The following is a 26,213-nucleotide window of genomic DNA, read 5'->3' on the forward strand; positions in this document are numbered from 1 at the left end:
ACACATTATTTCATGTTTTCGTGACTTCAATACTCCTGATGAGCAGTTTTCTCATTCAGGGTAGCAATTTTACATAGCCTAGAATAATCTTGAACTTCTGGTCCTCTTGCCTCGCCCCCAGTACACAGATTACATGGTAGTCAGGGTCAAACCAGGGTTTCCTACATATCAGGCATGCACTCCACCAATTAGGCTACACCCCAGCCTCCCAGAGGATATTTCTAATCTACCCTAGCAATCTTCATATTAAAAATGTATTTAATATTTAAAATACTTTTTAATCAGACAGCATAATTTTCTCATAGGATAAATGTGGTATCAGATAATGCTTTATATCTATAGAAAAATCATACAGGTTTAAGTGTTTGATATACAGAATAAACAGGTTTTACTATACAATGACTGTTACACCATTAACAGCTTTAAGGACTGCTAGTCTTAGACAGTCTTCATTCTTTTTGGAAAACAGAACAAAAATATTTTTATACCACTTACAATTAACTAAAGGGATCTTTGATGGTGGCTAAGAGACGTTTTTCTTGTATTTCAAGAAGATGCGAGTTTTTTGATAAAACATGAAAAACAACAAGTAAAACAAGACACAATTTTATATTACCAAAAGGCCATGCTGCATCCCATTTGTATTACACATTGTTCCTACATCATTATTACAAGTGAAATTAAGTAAGCAGAAAGGAACCATTCCTGGACCTCTACGCAATGACTAAAGTCTAGTAATGTAACTACATGGTCTGTGGCCTTTTAGAGGCATTTAATTAGCATTCTGCTGATGAATATTTACTTTAAAATACACTGTGCAAAAACACTGTACTAGCAATGGGAAAAAATTAAGGAAGATAGAAGACTCTTACTTTGAGGTGCTACAATCTATTTGGAGATATTTTCCTGAAAAGAGCATGAATACATAAATGGTCATGTGTTCAACAAATTCTAATGTACATTATTAGAATACACAAGCTACTGCGAACCGTCATAAGAGATTAAAAGTGATAGAAGAATTCAGAAAAGATGTATGTTTGTAAAGTTGTAAGTATATTCCTAAATCCTGGAAATTCTTTTCTTTCTAACCTTTTGGGAACCATCATTACATTTTATCTCATTATATCTTAAATTTAAATTTCTAATCTCTAGTCAAATAAAACCTTTTTCTCAGCAACCCTCCTTGCCTACTCATCTTCATCTGTCTGTCTGTCTGTCTGTAGGAAGCTTTACTATCTTTCTTCTTTTCTACTGATATAGCTTTTCTTCCTGGTTTCCTTGTAGCTGGTTGGTTTAGTGGCTCTGTGTTTTCTGTCAATGAAAATATGATGAATGCCGCCTGTCCTACTCTTCCTTACAAAAGCCAAAAATAGCGTAAAAACATCTCTGTGGAATTTTACTTTGTTTTCTAACACCTAGCATAGGTCATGGCATAACAAATGTATATGGAACAAATGAGTTTCCAATAACATACATATGGGCCTTTAAAATACCTCATACTTAGAGGAAACCACTAACAAGGTCTTTTAACATACCATCTGAAGGGCTGAAAGTTCTTCCTTCAATTGTGAAATCAGTACTTCATACTGTTTTTTTGTGCTTTCAACCTGTGAATTAAGACATAGTTTAGGTAAAGAATAAAAAATGACTAGTGTCAAAAACTTAGGATGATTTGTTTTAATTAAAAAATAACTTTTATGGCATGAAATATAAATAAGCATACAATGAATGAAGTAGCTAAGAATTTGTCATGAGCTGTGTGTAGTGAGGAGGCATATAGGTGGCTAAGGCCAAGTTTTTTTGTTTTTTGGTTTTTTTCATTCTACTTGGATTATATATAGTGAGTTCAAAGCTCCCATAAATTATACAGCAAGTCATATGGATCACTCCAGACCAGACCAGACCAGATCAGAGGACTGTACAAATAGCACTGGCTTAGTATATACAAGGCTCCAGAATTTTCAGCATTATAGAAATAAAGAATTGGTCATGAGAATCGAAGAAATACTGGATGATATATCCAAAAGAACAGTGGCTGCTCTTTTATTGTTATTAGAAATAAAGGTGGAAAACCATAATTCTTTTATCATTATTTCTCCCAAATAATATAATCGTTACTTTAGATAGTATAAGTAATTTTTAATGAAAATATATTGTCTTATTCTAGAAAATTTGAGGCGTGTGCATCAGTGTATCTACTGAATGTGTGGCTGGACGGGAGACAACCAGGCTGTCCTAGGTGCTGGTGCACTCCACCTATTGAGCTGCTGCATGCCACACAGCTCGAGAAGCAGCACTTTGCACCTGAGAGAGAGAGACATTGAAAAAGCAATGTCTGCAGAGTCCGTAAACCCTGCAAAATGATGCTAGAGAACAAGAAGCAACACACACAATATGCAATTAATAACTTAAAACACGTGTGTTCTACATATAGGACCCAATGCATATTAGACACTAGTGCTATGTAAATGAGTGCTCAAGGAAAGCTTTGAATGAACATTGAGATTTTCAGAAACAGAACTGGTGTGCACAGAGCATTTGGCAAAAGTAATTACACATCATCAAGATGTCTGCAACAGTCATTTTGCCTAATAGCTAATCAGTGTTTTTTTGTTTGTTTTGTTTTTTGTTTTAAGAACTAAGAGGACTATAGATGAGGACACAGACCAACAGGAAACTTTTATGATCTAAAAGCTTTTGGAAACTTTCTTGTATGAAATGACCTATTTTAGTGGAAGAAAGTAACTTTCTTTAGAATACATTCCATACTGCCTGCTATGCACTTTATTTGGTTAATTAATGACTTATCTTTTTGAAGGCCTGCCAAACAGTATGTGGCTTTTACTTTGGGCTATAATTTATGTTGGCATTTCAGATAAATGGGGGATTAGGATATTATGGATCAATCTATTTTGCTTGTGGGTCAGTAATAGCATGCACATAATATTTGTTGAAGAGTATGTGCATAAGGTATTGTTCAGGGTGCTTATGTGTATCATTCATTCATTCTTACAACCTCATGAGTAATTACTTCCATTACAGTTGAGGAGAGTAAGTGCTGAAATTTCCAGTTAGTAAAGGCTTGGTGCTCAGCAAGGCACTATTGGGAAATGGTAGAACCTTTAAAAAGTGGGGTCTCCTGGGAAATCTTTAGCTCATTTGATGCATACACTTGAAGGGGTCACTGGGATGCCAACTCCCTTTTTGCCTATCTTTTATCCTGACTATATATTAAGTGGTTTGGTTCTATCATGTGTTTCTGTCACGATATGCTGTCTTTCTGAAAGCTTGACAATGCGACCAGCTAATCATAGACTATAGCCACTGAAACCTTTTCTCATTATAAGTTAATTCTCATGTTTTTGTTATAGCAATGGAAAGCTGACTTATACAGCAATGGACATAGAAATTAAGTCATGGATGTTTCATGCATTATAAAAATTTTGGGTTTTAAAAGTATAGTTGTGGCCAGGCATGCTGGTGAACACCTTTAATCCCAGCAATTGGGAGGTAGGTACTACAAAAATATGAGGCAACAGGTGTTTCAGCTCTATGATAGTTTCATGAAACCTCTGTCATCATACACAGCTTGTTTTTTACCAAAATGACCGTATATGGATGACTAAAGCCTATATCTAAGGGATATATTTGCAATGGCTTTGTAAAAATGAAACTACCATTTAGTTGTTTGAAAGAAAGCAAATACGTCAACTTTGTGTTTTTAAATTATAAAAAATATCACTTGAACTTGTAGTCTACTAAGGAGAAAAATAGTATCGAGCACAGAAAATACAGGTAAGAAAAACCCACTGTTTATGAAGTCAAAGACTATATGTATGTGTATATATATATATACACACACACTACACCATAGCAATTCAATTTAAGGGTAAGAAACACCAGTTTTTAACTCTTACATTAACAATTTCATATATAGTCCTTGTAAGTGTCCACATAAGACTGTTAATTTTAAAGTATTTGAGTAGCGTTTAGTATTAGTTAGGACTTAAATTCTGTATTTTAAGTATAATTAAAACTCCTTACTTCTTTTCTTGCTTTTATGGCAGCATCTTGAATAAGCTGAGAAATTGTTTTCTTCATTTTCTCTCTGTCATCTTCTTTTTGCTTCTCCTCAAGCAGAATCTTCAGAAGATAATGACACATTATACATCGCATTTCCCTGGGGAGGTAATACGCTCTGACAGCAGTGCCTTAGTCTAGGTTTCTGAAATGCCTCCATAGGATGACCTTGCATAAGTCATGAATATTATAGAATTTCCCCAGCATTGCCCACCTGTTCCTAATTAAATCTTTGCTATTTACTTCAGCCAGTTTCCCATCATTTTTCTTATTTCCAGAACTCAAAATATCAGGCCCATTTTAAATCTTTCTAATTTAAAGTCCCTATATAAACAAAGTTCCTATATATAAGTACTCAATCTTGGACAGATCTGTTGACTCTCCTTTACATTATTTGGTAGTATTCAAAGCATGGTCTTCACTCTTCTCACCTCATCGCTGCAGTACTGTATCTTTGATGTGTTCTCTCCTCTAATCATTTTCATTTCCCACTAAAAGGTAGTCAAAATCTTCTCAGTATTATTATCTATTCCCTGTGAAGTAAAATTCGAAAATACACAACCGGTTTCCTCCTATTTGCTCTTAAATTTCTTTAACTTTTTTTTGATTCTTTATGAATTTCACATCAAGTACCCTAATTCCACTCATCTTCTAGTCCCTTTGTATCCACCCCTCTGTTCTTGGAACTTCCCCACCAAAAGAAAAAAAATCTCATTGTGGAAGCTGTAGTATGTCAGTATGTCCCACAGTGTACCCTTTTGCTCACATTTCTTTACTTGCAAATATTCACTGCAATGAGGCTTCTGGTTTCTACTAGATTAACAATACTGGATTCTCACAAGGACTTCTCTTGGATATCCAGTTGTTGCCCTGTGTCATGGAGATTCTACAGCGTTGGAATTTCAGGACTAGCCCTTTCATGAGCTCCAGCAGTTCACAGATGGGGAAGATGTTGGAGTGGGCAAACTCAAAGCCCTGAATCTGGGCTATTAGCTCTTCTCCACTCACACCACCAGGGAGAAGCTCTCCAGCACTGCCCCAGCTAGCTCATCCAATGCTCATCCAGCAAATAGAGCCAGCTCTCCAGCTCTCATGGCCTCATGACAGCCTCCCTGTGCCCCTGTTGGCAGGACCAGCTTTATTGTACTGCCCAGCTAGGTGCAGTGCCACCTCTCCCGAGTGCTGCAGCAGGTAACAGACTAGGCCAGCTCCACTGTGCTGCCCAGGGGAGATTTAGGGCCCACTCTCTTGTGTGCTGCAATTGGTGAGGGCCAGGGCCAGCTTTCCTACTTTCATGACCCTGGGGCCAGCTCTCCTTCCTGCTCCTATGACCCTGGGCTAGCTCTCCCGCCTGCCTCAAGTGGCAAGGGTTGGGGCTCTCTTACATTTCTAATCAAGCTTTCCTACCATGATCTCCAAAGCCATTGTCTACTGAGTCAATTTTCAGTACTTATTTTTGGCTTATTGAGGACCCTTGAGATAACTGATTCCATTTGTCGTTTAGTTTGACATTCTTTACTGGACCATCAGTACATCATGGTACCGGCTTTCCCCACCTTAGCCCATCATATCTTTTCATATACGTTGTTAGCTCTTCTTCTTAATACTGGACTGCATCAGGCGTAGCTCGAAATGTCCATCTCTTTCTGAGCTAATCAAATCTGATTTAAAATGCCATTTATGCTAATAATTCCCAAGTACATATCTCTAATCTGAACATCTTTCTGGTTAGGCCAGATTGATTTCCCCTCTCACCTACCTGGCCATTGACACATATTAAATGGGTGACCCTGTGTTCTGACCCACTCATCTTCAAAGGAAAATATACACATTCTCATCTGTTTCTTTTTGAAGTTTAAGTAGGATGCTTATTATACTCTCCTGAGTGCCACCAGTGGTGCCCATATGTCCATGGGTTTATGGTCATTCACCGAAGCACAAATTACCTGTCAAGAGTCTACATTCCCCAAAGAAAGTTGGCCATCTGTATTCCAGCATCATTCAGCTGACAATGCTGTTTAACTGGGGCTGGGACTTCACAAGGCCCCCCCAAACTGTTACAGAATTTTGACGTGTGCAGGTAGCCACAGATGCTATGAGCTCATGAATGCCATGTTCTGCCATGCACAGACAGCCCTACTTCACAGCATTCTTTGCCAATCTCTGCCTCTTATAACAACCTTTCCCTCCCCTTGAGCCTTGTGTGTGTGTGTGTGTGTGTGTGTGTGTGTGTGTGTGTGTGTGTGTTTGTATGCGCGCGCATGCATTCTGACCAGATGTTAGTCTCTGTATTAACTGCTGTCCACTGCGAAAAGAAGCTTCTCTGACAATAGTTCAGAGTTGAAGTAGGACATATGTTACAGGAGAGACTTGAGGGATGTTGGAGGAGGGGGATGAGTGGATATGATAAAAACACATGTATATGGAATCATCAAAGAATTAAAAAAGATTATGAGAGAACTGCTGTTATGACTTAATAACTTTGAAGAACATGGGGATATGAAGAAGAGGGCTGTAGACTTTGCCTGTGATCAGATTATGAGAATCTTTAAATGGCCCAGAGGTTAAGAGTACTTGGTGCTCTTGTAGCAGACCAGGGGTTGGTTTCCAGTATCCCCACGGTGACTAACAACCATCTGTAATTCAGGTTCTAGAGGATCTGACACTCTTCTTCTGGCCTTGGTGTGCACTATACATACATGTGCCACAGAGATATATTCGGGCAAAATACCCATATACATAAATAAAAATAATTTTAAAAAATCCTTGATTTTGAACAAACAACCTCAAGATGGAAATACTCTAGCAATTAAGCAATGAATCAAGAGGGAAATTAATATAATAGTCATAGGCTGCTTTTGAAGGATTTGTTGATTTGACCGAAGTGAGAGACAGACAATGGTACCATCCATTTTCTCTCCATTATATACCACACAACATATGGGAAGCGCTTATTTAACTATGCTTCAGATGATAAGGACAAATAACTGTCCTGTCCTTACATTTTCTGTTAATTTGGGCGTTTTGAACACTTTACAAGCATAATATGTATATTGTGGGTAGAATATATTTTATTTTTGGTGGTACTAATGATAAAAGCAATGGCCTCACATGTGCTAGGCAAATATTCTGCCAATGAGCTATATCCCAAGACCTACTGTATACACTTTAACTATTCCAAGAGTGGAGAGACAGAATTTAAGTCGCAGTAGGGAACACTAGGTCTGAAAGGCATAAGCATGTCAGCATTTCCAGTTTGGATTACAAGTGACAATTCCTTCCTTCCTTTTTTTTGAATTAGGGTAATAACTATGTAGGCCCAACTAGTTCATTATCCTCCTGCCCCACCTCCCCTGAGTGCTGGGACTGCAGGCATGGATTTTACTAAGTACGTAAGATCCAATGTATACCTTTTTTATTTGTAGTCTTTCTCTTGAAAAACCTAAATAAGGCACTTCCTTTATACGCCATGCATTTCCTACTAGAGTATTCTACACATATTACATAGCTCATAAACATTGGTATACATATTAATGCTATTGTGAGTTCTGCAAAAAGAGTTATACCATTAAAAATATATCTACTTTCTGTTTTCTATGGATTATACTCATTCAAAGAGAAACAGAACAAGACAGAAAGCATTGTCTAGTATAATACAGAAATGACAATGGTTAGGGGGTTAAAAAAAGAAAGTGTGAATCTATCTTTTGAGCTATATTTAACTCTGCCAGTTAAGCTTCTGCTAGATGAGGAGACAGTACAGGTAAGAACATAGTAAACATGACTAGGAGTCACCTGATTTGGTACACTCTGTAAAGGACTGTGCCAGTATAGAGGAAGAATAGTGAATCGGGGGATGGGGCCATAACAAGTCTGATATTTAAATACTATTTCTGAAAAATGACTAACATGTTACCATATTTTATGATATCACTCTTACCATCTAAAACACAGCATAATTATTTGATACTGAGAAGTGTAATCTGTCTTCATCCATGTATTTGATAGTTCATTGTTAGGGCCTAAGGGCATCTTATTTTTTATAAACATGTTTGCATGTTTTCTTACCTGATTCTTTTTAAGGTTAGCTTCTTCTAAGAGTTGCATGCTATCTCTGGCTCTTGAAATAGCCTCATATTTCTCATTTTCTGATTCATTGCACTTTGCTTGTAGATCGCTGACCTGCTTTTCCAAAACTGTTTTCCTTGTTCTTAGTACGTTGGCTTCTTGAATTGCTATACACAATCTAGAAGTTAATAATCACAGTGTGAAAGTTATATGTTTTTAAAGGAAGAAAGGACACATGCAGTTTATTAAACATCACTATAGGATGGAATTGTGTTTGCTATTTTTACATGCATCTCATTTAAACCTTGCTGTAGTCCTACAACAGTAGATTTTACAATCTCTACTTTAAAGAAAACCATTCTCAGGAAGCTTCGGCTTTGATTAAGATAATAAAATAAACAGCAGAACTGAGACTGAATCAAGATATTTTGACTGTAAATATATGATGACCCCTGTGGTTTTCTGGTGTCTTTTTAATTTTGCAAAAATGTTATAGATTATATAATGTATTTTAGCCATATGGGTCCCCCATTACCTTTCTCCAGCTCCACCTCTACTTCCTCAACGTGTTTTTCATCTACTCCCTAATTTCATGTCTGTTTTTCTCCCCAACTAACTACAATTACTGCTACCCATATAGGAGTGTGTGGGGGCTCATTTACTGGGATGTGGTAAGCCTACCAATGGCTTCCCCCTTGCAGCAGCCATCAAATGTCATTAGCTCCTCAGCAAGGGTTGAGGCACTAAAAGCCCCTCCCAGTTCCATGCTAGATTTTTAAAGTTAATTTATTCTCTCACATATTGATCCTAACCCTGGTCTATGCCTCCTCCCGTGCACCTTACTTCCCTCCAATCCACTCCTCTGTTGTTGGGGGTTGGTCTGTTTGCTGCCCAAATGAGCAGACTCACATTCCCCAAAATGTTTGTAATTTTGCATAAAAGTTATTCCTGTTTGACCAATAAAAAGCCAACACACTTGATCAGAGCAAATGGGATAGGTGTGGTTAAGGTTCATGGGCTTCTGGGACAGAGAGGTTATTAGGAAGAGAAGCAGTCAGAGACCAGAAGAGGACTGGAGACAGTGGAGGAAGAGGAGAAGAAAGGAGGCCGCCATGGTTAGGTGAAGTAAGAAGCACATGGCAGTGTGGATGGAGGGAGGATCTGGCCTAGATGAAGAACATTAACAAGTATTTTGGTTATGGAAGGGAGGTAGCTTGACAGAAACTATTAGAAGCAGATGACATGGGATTGGGGCAGAGAAATATGGGAGGTAGTTTAGGGAATTAATATCTGCCATGCCCCAGGTGAACCAAGGCTCCTGTAAAATATAACAGGTGTCTGTGTTTTTACTGACTGATAGGTTAGAAAATACCACCATGGTAATTATAGCTTAATATTAAACATTTTTTTAGGCCATAATTCTAAATTAACCACAACACTGTTTCCCTTCAGAAAACGGCAGGCCCTCTAGGGATATCAACCAAACATGGCATTACAACACGACTAGGCACCACCACTCATATTAAGGCTGGACAAGGGTTCTAAAGCAGGTAAAACCACCAGAAACAGCTTCTGCTTCCTCTTTAGAAATCCCACAAAAACCACCAAGACATACAACTATAACATGTGTAGAGATTCTAGGTTAGACCAAGGCAGCACCCTGATTGACATTCCTGTCTCTGTGAGCTCCTGTGAGTCCAGGTTTGTTGATTCTGTGGGTTTTGTGTCCTTGACTCCTTTGGCTCTTACAATCCTTCCTCCCTCTCTCCAGCAGGATTCCCAGAGCTCTACCTAATGTTTGGCTGTAGGTCCCTGCTTCTGTTTCCATCAGTTGCTAGGTGATGATATGCTATTATTCCTGTCTACAAGTACAGCTACTTCCTATGCATAATCTCAAATACTTGCTAATGTTCTTCATTTGGGCCAGATCCTCCATCCACGTTGGCCATGTGCTTTTTACTTCACCTAACCCATGGAGGCTTCCTTTTATTTATTTATTTATTTTCTTGCTGATCATGTTTGGTTCTATTCGAGGTCTCTAGGCCATCTGGCCTCTGGTTTCTGGTCCTTCTTTCAGTGTCCGGGGTGGGCTCCCTCTCTTGGCGTGGGTCTCCTATACTAGATTTTTCAACTGGGCTAATCTTATATAGGTCCTGTACAGGCAGCCACAGTGGCTATGAGTGCTTGTAAATGCCACGTCATATCCAGAAGCCAATCTTTTATGGCGCACTTCCTTATTCTCTAGCTCTTCCATGCATTCTGTCCCATTTTCTGAGATGTTCTCCAAGCTTGGGAGTAAGAGTGGGGTAGGGATGACTATACACTTGATCTCTTTACTGCTGAGCATTTCCAACTGCTTATTCAAAGGACTCTGATGAGTTATGAGTTTGTGCAGTAGCCACTGCCTTCTGTAATAAGCAGCTTCTCTGACCAGGGTTGAAAGTAGCACAAATCTGCTGGTATGTTCAGAGTCGAGAGGATTTCTGTGTATTACAGATTACAACCCTAGATTTGATTTTCAGCTATAAATACAATATGAATTCATAGGCTGTGAATATTTAATCTTTCATAGGTTACAAATGACAATTTTCAAGCTCCTCAATGGAACATGAGAGATCTGGATACAATAACAATATTCCAGAATAAATGTTTGTAGTAAGATAGCAATTTAAGACAAAGCTATAGAATATATTTTAAAAAGCAGCTCAGATCTTCAAAGATAATTTAAAAAGTGATTGCTTCAAAAAACCAAAACCAAAAACACCTCAAGGTAAATTATCTATATTTTCTCAAGTACTTTTTTCCTTTGGGTAACTACTTAGATTTTTTTAACATATACTTTTTATTCAACTTCATTAAATTTTTTATTTTCTGCTTTAAAATGGAAAGAAAATTTGATTCTGAAAGTAAGAATGTCTATGCTGCCTTGGGGAAAGGTAAAGTCAGTAAACAACTTCCTCATATATGAAAAAGATGTCTCACTGTTTCCCGAGTTATTCAATATGTGCTTTATATTCTGTACCTTATGATTTTATTAACTGAAGTTCTTCTTTTGGACAAGGTCTGCTATGTATCCAAGGCAGATTTGAACTGATGACCTCTTGTGTTAGTTTTGCAGTATCTGTCCTGTCTCCTGTGTACCTGTTCTTAAAAGGGATGTGCATCTGATTTCCTAAAGCAGCACCTGTGTTTTCCTCTATCAACAAAACATCCAGGATGTCATCAGACAGCAGCTGAATGCTGGAACTTTCCCCATCTGCCTGATGCTGTCATCACTGCATTCATAAATTATCTTCATTTATTACTTTCTCTTGTTTTATGACTACAGAAGATTATATAACCATTTCTATTTTGGAAGGTGCTACCTAGAGTAATGTGAGTGTGTTTCCAGACCATTGGATACTCATATTTAGCTGAAAATAGACTTATTGATATGAGAGCTGCGATTTATTTAGGGCAGCAATTAAAGTGCTAATTTGTAAGAAAATGTTTTGTTGGATAGATGTTTAAAGTTTTATTCTCCAGAGAATATTGAGACAGCTATATGTGATCTGAATAATCTACCTACCCATTACCAATCACCATATTTTTCTGCATTTCAAACCTTTGATGTGCGAGTAGTGTGTGCTACACCTGCTGTACCTGGCCTTCATTCTTTCTTTATGTTGATAATACTAGACTTTATTTGAACCCTACTCTTCCAGGAAGATAGAGATGTCTAAGTAGTGCCTCCATACTTATTCTAAAACCCTCCTCTATTCCTTTCTAAAAAGGGCAACCCTTGTACTCACATAGGCTATGATCCTTTCTGATATCTCACTTAAGACCTATTCCTTATTTGTTTATCTGCCCGTGTGAAATTGCTTCCTAATGTTTAAACAGCACTCCTACTGCAAAGTGTGAATATGTGATTTCTTAAATTTGTCCAGTGCTTATGGTCTTTTACAATGCTCGAGAGTCCTTGAACTACCCAATCAAACCTTGAATGAAAACAAGTACGATTCCATTTTTATTTTTAAATTATGTGACATATATCTCTGTATGGTTATGTGGTGTGCATATAGGTAACCACCACAGGTAGAAGAGGACATTGAATCCCCTGGAACTGAAGTTACAGATAGTTCTGAGCTGTTCAATGTGAATGCTAGGACTAAATCTGGATCCTCTGAAAGAGAAACAGGGGCTCCTAACTGCTTAGTCATCTCTCCAGCCTCAAAAAGAATGTTTTACCTAAATTATATGTTCAGATCACTTTCACACTACTGCTCATAAAGACAATGCATTTTCTTTTTCTAAGTGTATATAGCAAGTATTCAATGGTTTTACTGTGAACATATAAGTTGCTTTAAAGAGAGTATTAAAATTTTTTTCCCTTCAGGGTACTAGAGAGTACTCAGTGGTTAAGAGCACTGGCTGCTCTTCAAGAGGACCTGGGTTCAGTTTCCAGCACTGGTAGTGGCTCAAAACGCTCCATGACTCTAGTCCCACGGGATTTCACACTCTCTCCAGTCTCTGTGGGCACTAAGCAAGAAAGCAGTGCACAGACACATCACATATGCAAGTATAAACTCATACATAAAGTTTTTTCTCCAAATAATGCAGGGGAAATTATACCTAGTTTCCCTGGGATTTCTTTCAATTATTTCATATATCTCTCAGCTTATTCTGCCTCAGTAGGTATAATAAGAGTTCCAAACATGTCTTACAAAAACCTCGTGAAGCCATCCAAAACAAAACTATCAAAGACAAAACTGCTTAGCACTCCTCTTGCCCTGCCTCCCCTTCTCAGATATAATCATTGCTTATTCCTTTAGGGATCATACCCATTTACTTCTGCCTATTTTAGCTATTCTAAATGGAATAGCTAGGTGGAATTTAAATTTTAAAAAATTCTTAGCATAAAAAGTACATGTTAAAGTAAAGATAGGCAGAAATAATATTGTCAATTTTATTATCACGAATGTTGTCAACAATGAAATTTTATCAAACACAATTTACTCATTTTATAAGTAAATAAAATCATTAAAGTATTCGGAAGACACACACACACACACACACACACACACACACACACACACACACACACTTCAGCTTCACATAATTTTTAACACGGGACAATAAAAATCCTTAAAGGAGTGTTATGTTAAAAAATATAAGCTACCAGGGACTAGGAAGATGGCTTTGTCAGTAGAGGTGATTTCTACCCAACCATGAGGACCTGTGTTTGATTCATAGCATCTACATAAAAAAGCCAGGCATGACAGTATGCTCTTTGAGTCTGTTGTTAGAAGGCAAAGTCAGGAGGATCCTTGGGGTTTGTCAGTTAGCCACCCGAGACACTTACGGAACCTCCAGGTTCTATGGGATAACTTGCCTCAAAAAATAAGGTAGAGACCAAGAGAGGAAGACACCTGATGTTGACCTCTGACCTTTGGAAATATGTGCACACAAGCAGAGGAAACTTCACACAAAATATGAACTATCAGAAACATTAGTATATATTATAAATGTATTAGAATAATTTTTGAGCCATGATTTAACTGCTAAGCTATTAAGTAGAAGGATACATCACTACACCAAGAATACATAGCTGACATCTGAAATGTGGCATCGTTTCAGCAGTGGTATCATGTTAAAAACTATGGCCTAGTTTTCAAAAAGGACAAATGTATATTTTCCCTATTTAAATAAAGGTTTACAATCCAATTTTCAAGCTATGTTGCTCAACTGGCAAAAAGAGAAGGAATTAAGCAAAAAGAACACTGAAAAACCATTTTGATAAACCCTCCTTCTATAGTTCAATAGTCTACAGTAAGAGTGTACTGACAGTTGAGATCTGTGAGGACTTGTTTTGCGGTTACAACGGAAAGAGGAACAGCTAAAATTCAGTGGTTGATGCCAGAGATACTAGGTATCTCATAATCATTGGCACAGTCTCATAATATAAAAAAAGTCTCCCATAAAAGGCAAATAGTATTGTCAAAAATATTATACCATTTTGTAATGACCATGAAGGAGAGATCAGTGACTGAAAAATGGATGAGAAAGGCAAGTGGAGATTAGAGTTCCCCAAAATACAGAAAAGACTGGCACTGGCAGTTTTACTTCTGGGAAACAATAAAGTTAAGGATGAATCTGTAGCCTACAGGACTTGGCACACTGAACCTGAGGCAGGAATGATTTACAGCATTCAGCTCCCAGAGATAATCCTTCTTGCAGAATCTGTGGCCCAATAATATTAATACAAAGTTAAAAGCTGACATTTTCACTGCCTTCTGTTTCAATGGTTATTTAGATTTTTACCTATATTATTTATTAAAGTGCAGAAGTATGGAGGATTTGTAGAAGTATCAAATTTCTTCAGATTTAGAAATTTTTAAACATGTTTCTTAGAAGAATGGCTGTTTCTAACAAGAACTATTTCAAATTTTATAAGAGTACATTAAGAGGACTGAAAATGGAGTTGTCTTTTGTGCTACAATATTGTAATAGAGGTCACAATGGAAACCAGGTTGGGAGACAAAGAACTTTTCCTCACAAACCCAAGCCCCTGGTGCCAGGAGAGAAACTTATCTTTCTTCCTGGCACCCACAGCTAAATCTACATTTGCACATCTTCTGGATTTAATTTCATGTTTTGTTTAAGTTGTAGTACTGTTAGGTAAGGCAGAGACAGGCTGAAGATTTCTCCTAGGTCTGGCCACAAGACTGTGTGTGTGTATGTGTGTGTGTGTGTGTGTGTGTGTGTGTGTGTGTGTGTGTGTGTGTGTGTGTATAAAAATCTCTCTGTTTTATCATTTAAATATTTTATCATCTCCTCTTAATGTGGATGAGAGTTCAGATCCAGAGCCAGGGTTTATAGATGGGGGCTCTAGTAACCATATTAACATAAGTATCATGATAATCATGAGTTGATTTCTTTAAAAAAAAAAAAAAAAAGCACAGGACTAAATTTGGTGCAACTGCTCTCTTTCAAATTGTGACATGGACCAACGTACTTTTCATGAATCTCTAGATTCTAGATGCATTATATAAATGTTTTTTTTTTTAAAGGCAGGGTGTCTACATAGCCCTGGCTGTGCTGGAACTCATTATATATATTAGACTATCCTGGAACTAACAGAGACCCTCTTGTCTCTACCTCCTAGAATTAAAGGCATGGGCCACCATGTCCAATTAAATATATGATTTTAAACATATGAATATGTTTAATAATACAATTTTTAATGTTCAGATTTAAAGCCTATTAAGCCCATAAGTTTTGATTTAGCATTTATAAGATATCTATTCCAATAACTATAATTGAAACTCTACTGTTGCATATGCGAACCACAACGACACCATTAGGAGCATTACCTTGACTCTAACTGTTTTATACTAGAGTGTAACTGTTGTACGCGTCTGTCTGATGCTTCTTCTTTTCCCTGAGCAGACATAATATCTTCCTCCTAGAAAGTCAAGAATCCAAAGGTTACTTGAAGTACCTGAGAACATAATACACAAACACCATTTTACAGCATGAAAGCCACAGCAGACTATAAAGTTATGTTACTAGAATGCTAATATGTAAGTTTAAAAATGATATACTTAGGAAGCAAACATATACGCCCTTCGTATTAAAGGTTTAGGGGCAAACTTCATCATTAATATCACATTAGGCAACCAGAAGTTACTGCAAGTACAATTCTGGCACTGATTCACAATGCTTCTTCCACTGCTCATCCCACAAAGCACGGCTAACGCTTCTATACAGCCACTCTGATGGATAATACGCTCTCTTAAATATTTCCTGTTAGCTATGAAAAAAAGACGGACAACTTGGTGCCCTGACAGAGTGATGCTTTGAATACTATCCAAAGGTGGTTTTTTTTTTTTTTTTTTTTTAAATATCAAGTCTTTCTAGAAGACATTCTGGCCCATCCTTGCTTGCCTTCCTTTCTTTCTGAGACAGGGTCTCTCTGTGCAGCTTTGGCTGAACTCGCTTGTAGACCAGTTTGGCCTTTGAACTCATAGAGATCCACCTGCCACCATGCCTGGCTACATTAAACATTTTTTAAATATCATTTTACTTTCTCCATTGGTCTTGGCAGTATCTTTGAAAAGTTTTTTTTTCTTCCCCCAGACAGGGTCTTCCTGTAGCCCTGACTAGTTCAGAACTCAGTGTCAACAAAGGCTGCCTTTCAGCTTGGGGCAATCCTTCTGCTTGCATCCCAAGTGCCTGGATTACAGGTGTACTCCTCCATGCTTGGCCTAACAGACTCTTTTAAGATAAAAATTTCCAGCAGTAGACATACCACTTTGGATTTATTATTTTTAGTCTGAGCCCAGGAGATCCTACCTCAAAAACTAAACTAAATGAACAATTAATAAACTTCCTTCAGAATTTTTTGAAGTCTCCTGGGGACAAACTTTGTTTATTTCGAATGTTTTGTGTGATTTTTGAAATGCAGCTTCATTGGACAGAGAGCCCATTGAGAGCTGTGTTCTCCTTCAGCACTTTCCATACATTATGCCAATAGCCTAACCACCCAGGTCAGTTGACTGTTTCTGCTTTCAATGTCTTTCCTAACTACCAGTGTTGTCATGATTCCAGAGGCAGCTTTGTTTGTTTATCCTACCTGGGGGGGGGGGCATGTCCTAAGACTCCTGGGTGCTAATGTTCTCTACCAACTTTAGGTCGTTTCCTGTTCTCTTTCTTCTCTTTTCTGCAGTTCCAATTGTAGTTATGTTAGACTAGCTCATACTACCCAACATAACTAGATATTTGAAACTGATTCTTGGACAAGGATATTTCTACTTTTCTCTATTCAACTTCCTTGCTTATCTAGTCTTTTCCAATCTACTTTTGGGCCTATCTAATGAATTACCCCCAACCCCCTGTCCAGTTACTGTAAAAGCCCTAGGATTTTTATTTTAAAATTGTTTTCTAGATCTCAATCAAAATTCTCTACCTTTCTCTTCATTTCAACTTTATTTTACTCTAATTTAAAAACAAAACAAACAAAAAAACCCAATTCCTTGAGTATTCTTTTTTTTTGAAATGGGGTTTTATATAGCAGTAGAGGCTGGTCTTAAGCTCACTATGTGTAGAGGATGATCCTGACTGCCTCAGCTTCCTGCCTCTGTTCTACTTCTCAAGTGTTGGGGTTAGAAGTGTGCATTGCCACGCCTGCCTGGATTCTGTTTTTCTTCTTCTTCTTCTTCTTCTTCTTCTTCTTCTTCTTCTTCTTCTTCTTCTTCTTCTTCTTCCTCCTCCTCCTCCTCCTCCTCCTCCTCCTCCTCTTCCTCCTCCTCCTTTGTCTTCCTCCTCCTCCCTCCTCCCCCTTCTCCCTCCTCCCCCCTTCTTCTTCATCATCATCATCTTCCTCCTCCTCTTTTGTAGGCCTGGGTCTTAACCTAGTATTAGTTACTTTTCTTGGTGCTGTGACAAAAACACATGACAAAAGTTATTTAAGAAAGGAAGGAAGGGTTTGTTTTGGCTATTGTTTGAGTTTCTATGTCCATCATACTAGGGAAGACATTGAGGCAAAGGCATGAAGTAGTTGGTCATATTTTACTGTCCGTCAGGAGTCCAGCCCCTGGAAGAATGTGCCCATGCTCACAGTGGCTCTTCTCACCTCTATTAACCTAACCTAGAAATTCCCTCAGACATCCAAAACGTAGCTGGTGATTCTAAAACCCTTCATGTCGAGAAGATAAACATTACATCCATTGTAGGCAAGCCGCAGCCCACTGACTACTGAGCTCTGACTCTACCCCACCTTAAATATAAATGTAACGGTCAATTTTGAATGCTATATCTTCTACATCAAATAAGCAGGTCAACTGACAGTTTTATATTCTCCAATTGCCCTAATCTTTGCCCTTCAAGCATAGAAACTACTTTCCTGTCCAGTAGTTTTTGGTTGAAAACTTGCTATTGTTAACAGTGTAGTTATTCTGGTATTGCACAAGTGTTATTCAACTGGGAAATGATCCTGCTTTTATGTGATCTCTGTAATCTGTTCCACAGGGCACAGCAGCTCACCTCTGTGACTATTTCTGATTTCCACTTTTGTTTTTGTATAGGCAGGTTCTATGGAGTGTCCCTAACCTACACAATCAAGGGTCAGTCTAGATGGGACAGAAGGGTGTAATTTCTTTGTGATTTCCTTGTTGCTAGAAGTTTGTTTCCTTTAATTTTCAACTTTGGAGTTTGTTCTCTTATACTTCAAATAATAAAATAACTTTCTGAGGCTCAATTTGTACATATTTCTAGGATGTACTTAACCACACAAACAGCAAACTCAAATTTAGTTCATTGTCTTTTGATTCACCAAAGTAGGTTTCAGTCTGTTCTTGATACCCTGTATGTGTATATGTTGACTATCAGGCATAGGTTTAGTAAAAATTTAAACTAATAAGATGGGTTTCTTTTTTCCTTACTGATCTTCTTGTTGCCAGTATGTCCTTTAAAAATATCCAATGGTTAAAAAAAAAAAATCCAATGGTTTTTTTTTTTTAGGCTTAAACTTTGAGGACTTAAGCCACTATAAAGCTATTTTTTAAAAAGCCGTATGTGTGGGGAGTAGACTATAAGAATCATCAGGTCAGAAATCTAAAATGTAGACATTCTTATTTCTTTAGTTCCTATTTTAGGATGTTTTCCAGTCTAAAGAAAAAAAAAAATACTGTGGGAGAACTCTCACATCTCTCTATACGATTCTATCACTACTGGAAATCTACAATCAACTTTTAAGAAATCAGGAAATAAGGCTTAGATATTCATATATAGAGTCCCTATCAGAACTAGAATTTTTAATAATTATATCCATCTAAATCTAAAGCCTGAAATTTCTTCAATACCTTTCTAGAAGTCCCCTTTGACTCACAGAAATAGCCTATCATGACAAAGAAACCTTAATAAACAATACAAACTATGGCATTAGGTATTTATTTTCCACTTGCATTGGACAAGTTAAGCAAAACTTGACTGTAATCTGCATTTTAAGGATCTGTTTGCAGTGGCTACAGTGTTTTAATTCACTATGCTAAAGTTAATGGAAATAGTGTCTTCACTAAGTTATTCCAAATGCTATACCTTCTTCAGCATCTGTTCTTGAAGACCTTCAGTCACTTTAGTTAATTCTTCCACTTTTGTTACCGCAACTCTCAGATCTAACTTTGCTTGCCTGAAAAAGGAAGAAAATTCACATCTTATGATAGAGACCATAAAGACTAGAAGTTAAAAATCTAAATTTAGTAAAATAATTACTAATGTTTATTGTAACTAAAAATGAATCCCAAAGGTAAATTCTAAACTATTTCCTTATTGCTAATAAAATACATGTAAAAGCAAACAAAAATATGGTAATTGTAGGTGGGTATAAAGAATACTTTATTTAGATAAATTATATTTAATGTACAAACAATCTTATGTATTTAATGAAGAAAAATCTGACCATCATAAACAAGAACTTCAGTATAATGTTGCTTTTCTATTTGTTTCATGGGTTATTGAACAAGTAAAAGTAAAGTACATTAAAGTGCCCAGTAAATACTAGTCAAATGTAAGGCTTAAAGCATCTGCTAGGAGTCTCAGTAAGCAGAGCATCATGAGCCCAGTGCTCACCTGACACTGCTAAGAGAACAAAATTCTCCCATTTGTAGACTTATTTCTTATTTTGAAAGATATCCAGTCAACTACTAAGCTGTCTGTGAAGTGTGTATTTATGGCCCAACCTTTAGCATCACTTCTGAGGATTGATTTCCTTAGGCCTTTCTGTTTCTCAATACAAGTTTCAAAGGCCTGAAGCTGCCTGAAACAGCAATCCTCCTGCTTTCCTTCTCTACCTACCAGGTCCAGCTTCAGGCTTTAAACTCCATTTTAAAATTTATTTCTAGATTTCTCATTAAAAATGGGAAAAAGCTAAGTAGTATTCCATAGTGTAAATGTACCAGTTTCTTTATCCATTCTTCAACTAAGGGACAGTGAGGCTGTTTCCAGGTTCCGGCTATTATGAATAAGGCTGCTATGAACATGACTGAACATATGTCCTTGTTGTGTGCTGGAGCATCTTCTGGGTATATTCCAAGGAGAGGGATAGCTGGGTCTTGAGGTAGCCCTATTCCCAGTTTGCTGAGAAAACGCCAGATAGATTTCCAAAGTGGTTGTACAAGTTTGCATACCCACCAGCAATGAAGGAGTGTTGCTCTTTCTCCACATCCTTGCCAGCATGTGTTGTCACTTGAATTTTTGATCTTAGCCATTGTGATGGGTGTAAGATGGAATCTCAGAGTTGTTTTGATTTGCATTTCTCTGATGACTAAAGATACTGAGCATTTATTTAAGTGTTTCTCAGCCATTCAATATTCCTCTGTTGAGAATTCTCTGTTTAATTCTGAGCCCCATTTCTCAACTGGGTTATTTGGTTTTGTGATGTTTAATTTCTTGAGCTTTTTATATATTTTGGATATTAGATCTTTGTCAGATGTACAAGAAGAACATCATGACAGGTGGATCGGGGCCCAGGGGGTCTGCTCAAACTATTGCACTAACCAAGGACAATACAAATAGTAAACATCGAACCCCTACTCTGATCTAGCCAATGGACAGGACATTCTCCACAGTTATGTGGAGAGCGGGGACTGACTCTGACATGAACTCTGGTGCCACATTTTTCACCACCTCCCCTGGGTAGGGAAGCCTGAGGGGACTCAAAGGAATAATAAGCAGGTTACCAAGATGAGACTTGACAGCCTATGACCATATAGTGGGGGAAGAAGTCCCCCTTGGTCACAGACCAAGGGGAATAGGGTGAAAGTGGGAGGGAGGGAAGAACAGGAGGATACAAATGATGGGATAACAATTGAGTTGTAATCTGAATAAATTAATAAAATTTAAAATGGGAAAATGTTTTATTTTCATCATTTTTGAATAAACATCTATATAGTTCTCTTGGGGAAAGGTGAGGATCAGTCAACCCCAAAGCCTCATCTCTTGCCAGTTGCTCCCATGTACTCTATCGCAGGTTTGAAAGGGAACATACAAATCGCATACCTCCTGAGCACACTCTGAAATTTTCCATTTTTATTGTATAATTCTCGCTCTCTTTTCCTAATTTTTCAACATTTACTCAAGTCCTCATTGGTTCTGTCTACATAAGATCCTCAATCACAATTCTTATAAAACATAGTTTCTTGTACATTAACAGACCACACTGCATTATAATCAATGCTACATGGATTCTCCCTTGTGGAGTTATGAGTTCATAGAAGATGGAATGCAACTTGAAGGCAGAGACCACAGTTTATTAATTTTTAACCCTTTTGGAGACAACAGCACAATAAATGAGTGTAAAGGAGAGAAGATGAAAAGAGCAGCTATAAGCACAACTGTGTCTTCATATTTTATCCATTCAATGTTCACATGTGCAGAATCCTAGAACGGTTTTTGGAAGCCTCTACGTGCACACTCATGCACACACACAAACACCCTTCTGGTTCCTTCAAGCAGATCTACTACTATGTAAGTCTATGCTTTGTACTTGGATGTGGTTGAAGACCAGATAGTTTAGTCTTACAATTAAATTTAATTGTTTAGGGGTTAAGATGTTTTTAGATCTAGATAGATGTTTTAAGTTGACAGAGATGAGATATGATAGATATTGATTCTCATTTAGAATTTTAGAATCACCAAGATAGGAAAGATATTTTCTACAAGGTTGCCAAATACAATGAGTCAAGACACCATGAATGTAACATTCATATAATCCCTGATTGTTTCCTGGTTCTTCTGGCTGTATGTAATTTTAAAATTTATGAGTAATAATATAAATGTATATGCCAATAAAATAAAATAAGACCTTTAGAAAAAAGAGTACAAGGCATAGCTATAAAAATGATTTGGAAAGACACTGTCCTGCCTAGACAGACTGGATGCCAAAGAAGAATGGATGTTAGGAGGCCTCCCTTTTCTGAAAAGAAGGGAGGAGGGTGGAGGGTGGGAAGGTGAGATGAATGGAGGGACCTGGAGGAGAGGAGATAGGGGAAGCTGCAATAGGGCTATGAAGTAAATAAATAACTTAATAAAAAAAAGAGAAAAAGAAGAATGGATGTGCTTAAAGATAGTATTATCATCCATTGCACACTGGGGTGTGAAGTGTGGGGCAAAATTTTATTTCTCCTAGAGATGAGGAAAATGAAGTTTGTGTGCTTAGCAACCAGCCGAAACTATCCATTAGTGAATGGCTGCTAGTCTGAATGTAACTGTCCTTTCAACCCACATACTAAAATCCTGTAAAAGTACAACCTTCACATAACCTCATGTGATGGTCTTAGGAGGTGGGATGTTTGGGAGGTGATGAAGCTATGATTGTGGAGCCCCTAAAAAATAGGATCAGCAACTATGTAAAAGAGGCCCCAAGGGAGGCTGCTTGTACCTCCAACCGTGTGAAGGTGCATCAAGGTACAAGGTTCCATGCCCACACTGGACTTGGAACATGCTGGTGTCCTGATCGTGGCCTTACCATCCTCTAGCACTATAAAGAAATGACTTTATGGAATTTCCAATCTATTTCACCCTACAGTATTTTGCTAAATAGCTGAAATGGACTAAGGCAATGAAAGGACAGGTTGTAAAAGCTGAGTCCATAATCTATGCTTCTCATACAGCATCCCACACCAGAGCACAACCTCAAGAGGTACACAGATGCACACTATTTTCCAAAACAGTTATAAATATAAATGAAACATTCTTAAATAGCCTTCTATTTTAGATGCACAACTTGAGGACAATGCTGTCTAGCTTTACTTTTGACCTATTCTTGAAACAAACAAAAATATTAATATCAAATAGTTGCTGCAAAGGTCCATTTGTGACCCATGTGCTCTACAAGGAAAATGGGACATTCTTTGTTTTCCAAAGAGTAAGAGAAGCAAACAATTAAAAATAACATATAATTACAATCACCTAAGTAAAATTAGGGTTAAGCTGTGAAGAAAGAACGATAGGGAAGCCCTATCCTCATCTCAAAACCCCTTTTTGTTTTCCCTCTGGAAAGCTGGCTGCCAACACACACGGAACTGTCTGGCAATCCTGTGACTAAGCACATCTGCTCAAGGCCACTTCTCACATGGGAGCGATCCCAAGAGACATCACGACTCAAAACTTGTGGTAGACAAGTTCCAGATCTCCACAGCATTTTTGTAATAGAAGACACAATATTTTTCAAGTTGAAACATGAAACATCTGAGAAAAATCTGTTATCTCCGTTAAAATAAAACTATTACCTGGCAAAAGTACATTTTAAAATAAGTGGTATATAAAAGTTATTGGCACATATACTTTTGGGGGGAAACTGCATTTGTAAAAATGACTAGAGATGAACACAAGGAATATACATACATTTCAATTTATATACTTTGTCTATTACACTCAATATGATAGCATGAGTTTAAGTACTGCACTTGTAGAATACTGATTTTTATGTTCTTCAATAAAACCATTTATTTATAAATAATTTCATTATCACAGGTTTAAAATGGCTTGGATTTTAGTTGAGAGTACTAAAAATTTACCTCTATTCTTGAATTTTTGAGATTATTGGTAAAAAAACAGATATAAAGGTCAGTATAGCTTAAAGGCTAGATCTGTACTAGAAAACACAGAATACTTTTGATATGAATGGCATAACACTTCTCTTAACTATATCAAAATGATTGATCGGGGTGCTCATTCCGAAATCACATTACTAAGTACTCACTCATTATTAAGCAGTAAGTGAAGAGTATAATACAAAAATTTTCTGAATAATGAGAGACTAAGAAAGCAGTTGTACCTCAGAAAGATTGATGAACAAGGGATATGGATAGAAAACTCATATAAATTAGTTTACTTTATCCTTCCAATAAAGGAAAATTTAATTATTTAATTTGATAAGTTAATCACTCAAAATATTTTCTTACCATCTTTTGTGGATCTTATAGGTTAGTGAGAAGAGTTGAAAATGTATATAGTTACACATTATAACGTGTTAAAGTACTGCAACAGACTAGTATTCATTCTACAACTGTTCTAGAGAAGAAGTACACCAGCTTTGAAAGGGTAAGAAAGAAAGATTCAGAAAAAGTTATCTGAAGTTATGACACATGAACTGAACTTTTAAATTTGGGAGGGCATTTGTTAAAGGAAGGAATTTAAGGCAATCTGAAAAATTTGAGAGAAACAAGCTAAAATATGGCTTGTTCAGAAAAGTAAAAATAGTTCAGAAAGCTGAAGTGAGGAGTAGCCTGGGGTCAGGTCACTCTGGGAAGTCACTGACATGACACAGCAGAATCAGGGTCTCTGCAGTGGCTTACATGGGAGAGGCTCGGCAAGGGCAAGGACAGCACAGTGACAGGGAGTGAGACACTTTAAACGTGGGTATGATGCCTCCCTCCTCCTTTTCTGAAGCAGGAACTGGATGACACTACTAACAGTAAAAAGGTTTGGAAGATAGGACAATTAGCTCAGCTCAGAGTCCATTGTGTTTTAACCATCAGGAAGGAGATACCGTATAGGACTCTGGGTTAAGACAAGCTAGAAACCTAAGACAGAGCAGGCTTCTGGGAGGATACGGGGGTGACTCTAACTGAGGCTCCTAGTAGCAGGGGTCATGGAGACTGAAGAGGAAACCCTCTAATTAGACAGGACTCCTAGTGGAGGGAGGGGAACAACAACCCACCCACAATTTACCCTGCCTACAAGATGTGCAGGGATAAAGATAGAGCAGAGATTGAGGGAGTCTAACCAATGCCTGGCACAACCTGAGACCCACCCCATGGGAGAAAGCCAACCCCTGACGCTATGAAAGATACCCTGCTATGCTCACAGACAGATGCCTAGCATAGCTGTTTTCTGAGAGGCTCTACCTAGCAGTGGATCAAAATAGACGCTGAGACTCACAGCCAAACATTGGGTGAAGTGTAGAGAGTCTTGTGGAAAAGTTGGGGGAAGAACAGAAGGACCTGAGGTGAGGAGCTCTACAAGAAGACCTACAGAGGCAACCAACTGGGGCCTAGAGGAGCTTGCGGAGACTGAAGCACCAACCAAAGACCATGCATAGAGTGGACCTAGGACCCTACACAGATGTAGCTGATGGGCAGTTCAGGCTTCAGGTAGGTCCCCTAGTAAGGGGTGGGGGCTGTCTTTGACACTGACTCTGTTGCCTGCTTTTTGATCACTTCCTCCTGGTGAGGCTGCCTCGACAGGCCACAGAGGAAGAGGATGCACTCAGTCCTGAGGCAACTTAATGAGTTGGGGTGGGTGGGTGGAGGGCTCCCTTTTCTGAGGAATAGGGGAGGGAGGATAGGTAAGAGAGATGGAGGGAGGGTAGACTAGGAGGAGAGGAAGAAGGGGTCTACAAACAGGATCTAAAGTGAATAAGTTAATTAAAAACAACAACAAAAAAGAAGAAATAAAAACGTATGCTATCCTACTCATAGAAACTACTGAAAAAGTGAAGGATGACATGAGGGGAGTCATGTCATATTACCCATAATCTTACTAAGGACATTTTTTTTTCGGCTTCAGAAACCATGATATATAGTTAAGTTAATTTTTGGTTGCGGGTACAGAGGATTAAACTCAAGGTTTTGTAAGTGACAAATAAGTATCCTATCACTGAATTACATACCCAGATCCCAATTCTCAGTCAATAATGTTAGCAAGGTACATATTCCTTATATAAAAGTAGTATCAATGCATGTTAATGAGTGGCTAAAGTTAATTAGAATATATACGTTATTTGAAGACCAAATGTACAGCACTGAACAAGCAAGGCATGTCTCTTAACACCAAGTCAAAGGCACAGACATTTAAAATTATTTTGAACAAAATTATTTAAAAATTATTTTAATTCTTAACCCCTTTGCTCTTTTATCCTTTCCTTAATTTTTTTTTCAAAAATAAAATTTAATTGTATCATTTCATGTCAGTGGCTGCTCAGAATGACATCAAGCCTTCCATGACCTGACCTCAGGCCATTCCTCACTTCAACTTTCTGAACTTTTTTCTTTTAAGTTTCAGAATTTAACATGAACCCATAT

At 37.7% G+C, this 26,213-nt stretch overlaps 1 protein-coding gene across 3 annotated transcripts in view; it reads right to left on the minus strand.

The window, feature by feature from the left end:
- Positions 1-26,213, minus strand: part of SCLT1 (sodium channel and clathrin linker 1) — a 140,782-nt gene that overhangs the window by 60,427 nt on the left and 54,142 nt on the right. For all 3 annotated transcript variants that reach the window (XR_014776753.1, XR_014776754.1, XM_084768866.1), the window contains exons 10-14: positions 19,228-19,318; positions 15,504-15,595; positions 8,149-8,326; positions 4,045-4,143; positions 1,536-1,607 (exon numbers count right to left, since the gene is read on the minus strand). Coding sequence is in view for 1 of the 3 variants with exons in the window: in XM_084768866.1 (XP_084624992.1) it covers positions 1,536-1,607; positions 4,045-4,143; positions 8,149-8,326; positions 15,504-15,595; positions 19,228-19,318 (532 nt within the window). In the remaining 2 variants the exon portion in view is untranslated. The remainder of the gene's footprint in view (positions 1-1,535; positions 1,608-4,044; positions 4,144-8,148; positions 8,327-15,503; positions 15,596-19,227; positions 19,319-26,213) is intronic.

The sequence above is a fragment of the Acomys minous genome (assembly GCF_964271855.1).
Source record: "Acomys minous genome assembly, chromosome: 19".
Lineage (NCBI taxonomy): Eukaryota > Metazoa > Chordata > Mammalia > Rodentia > Muridae > Acomys > Acomys minous.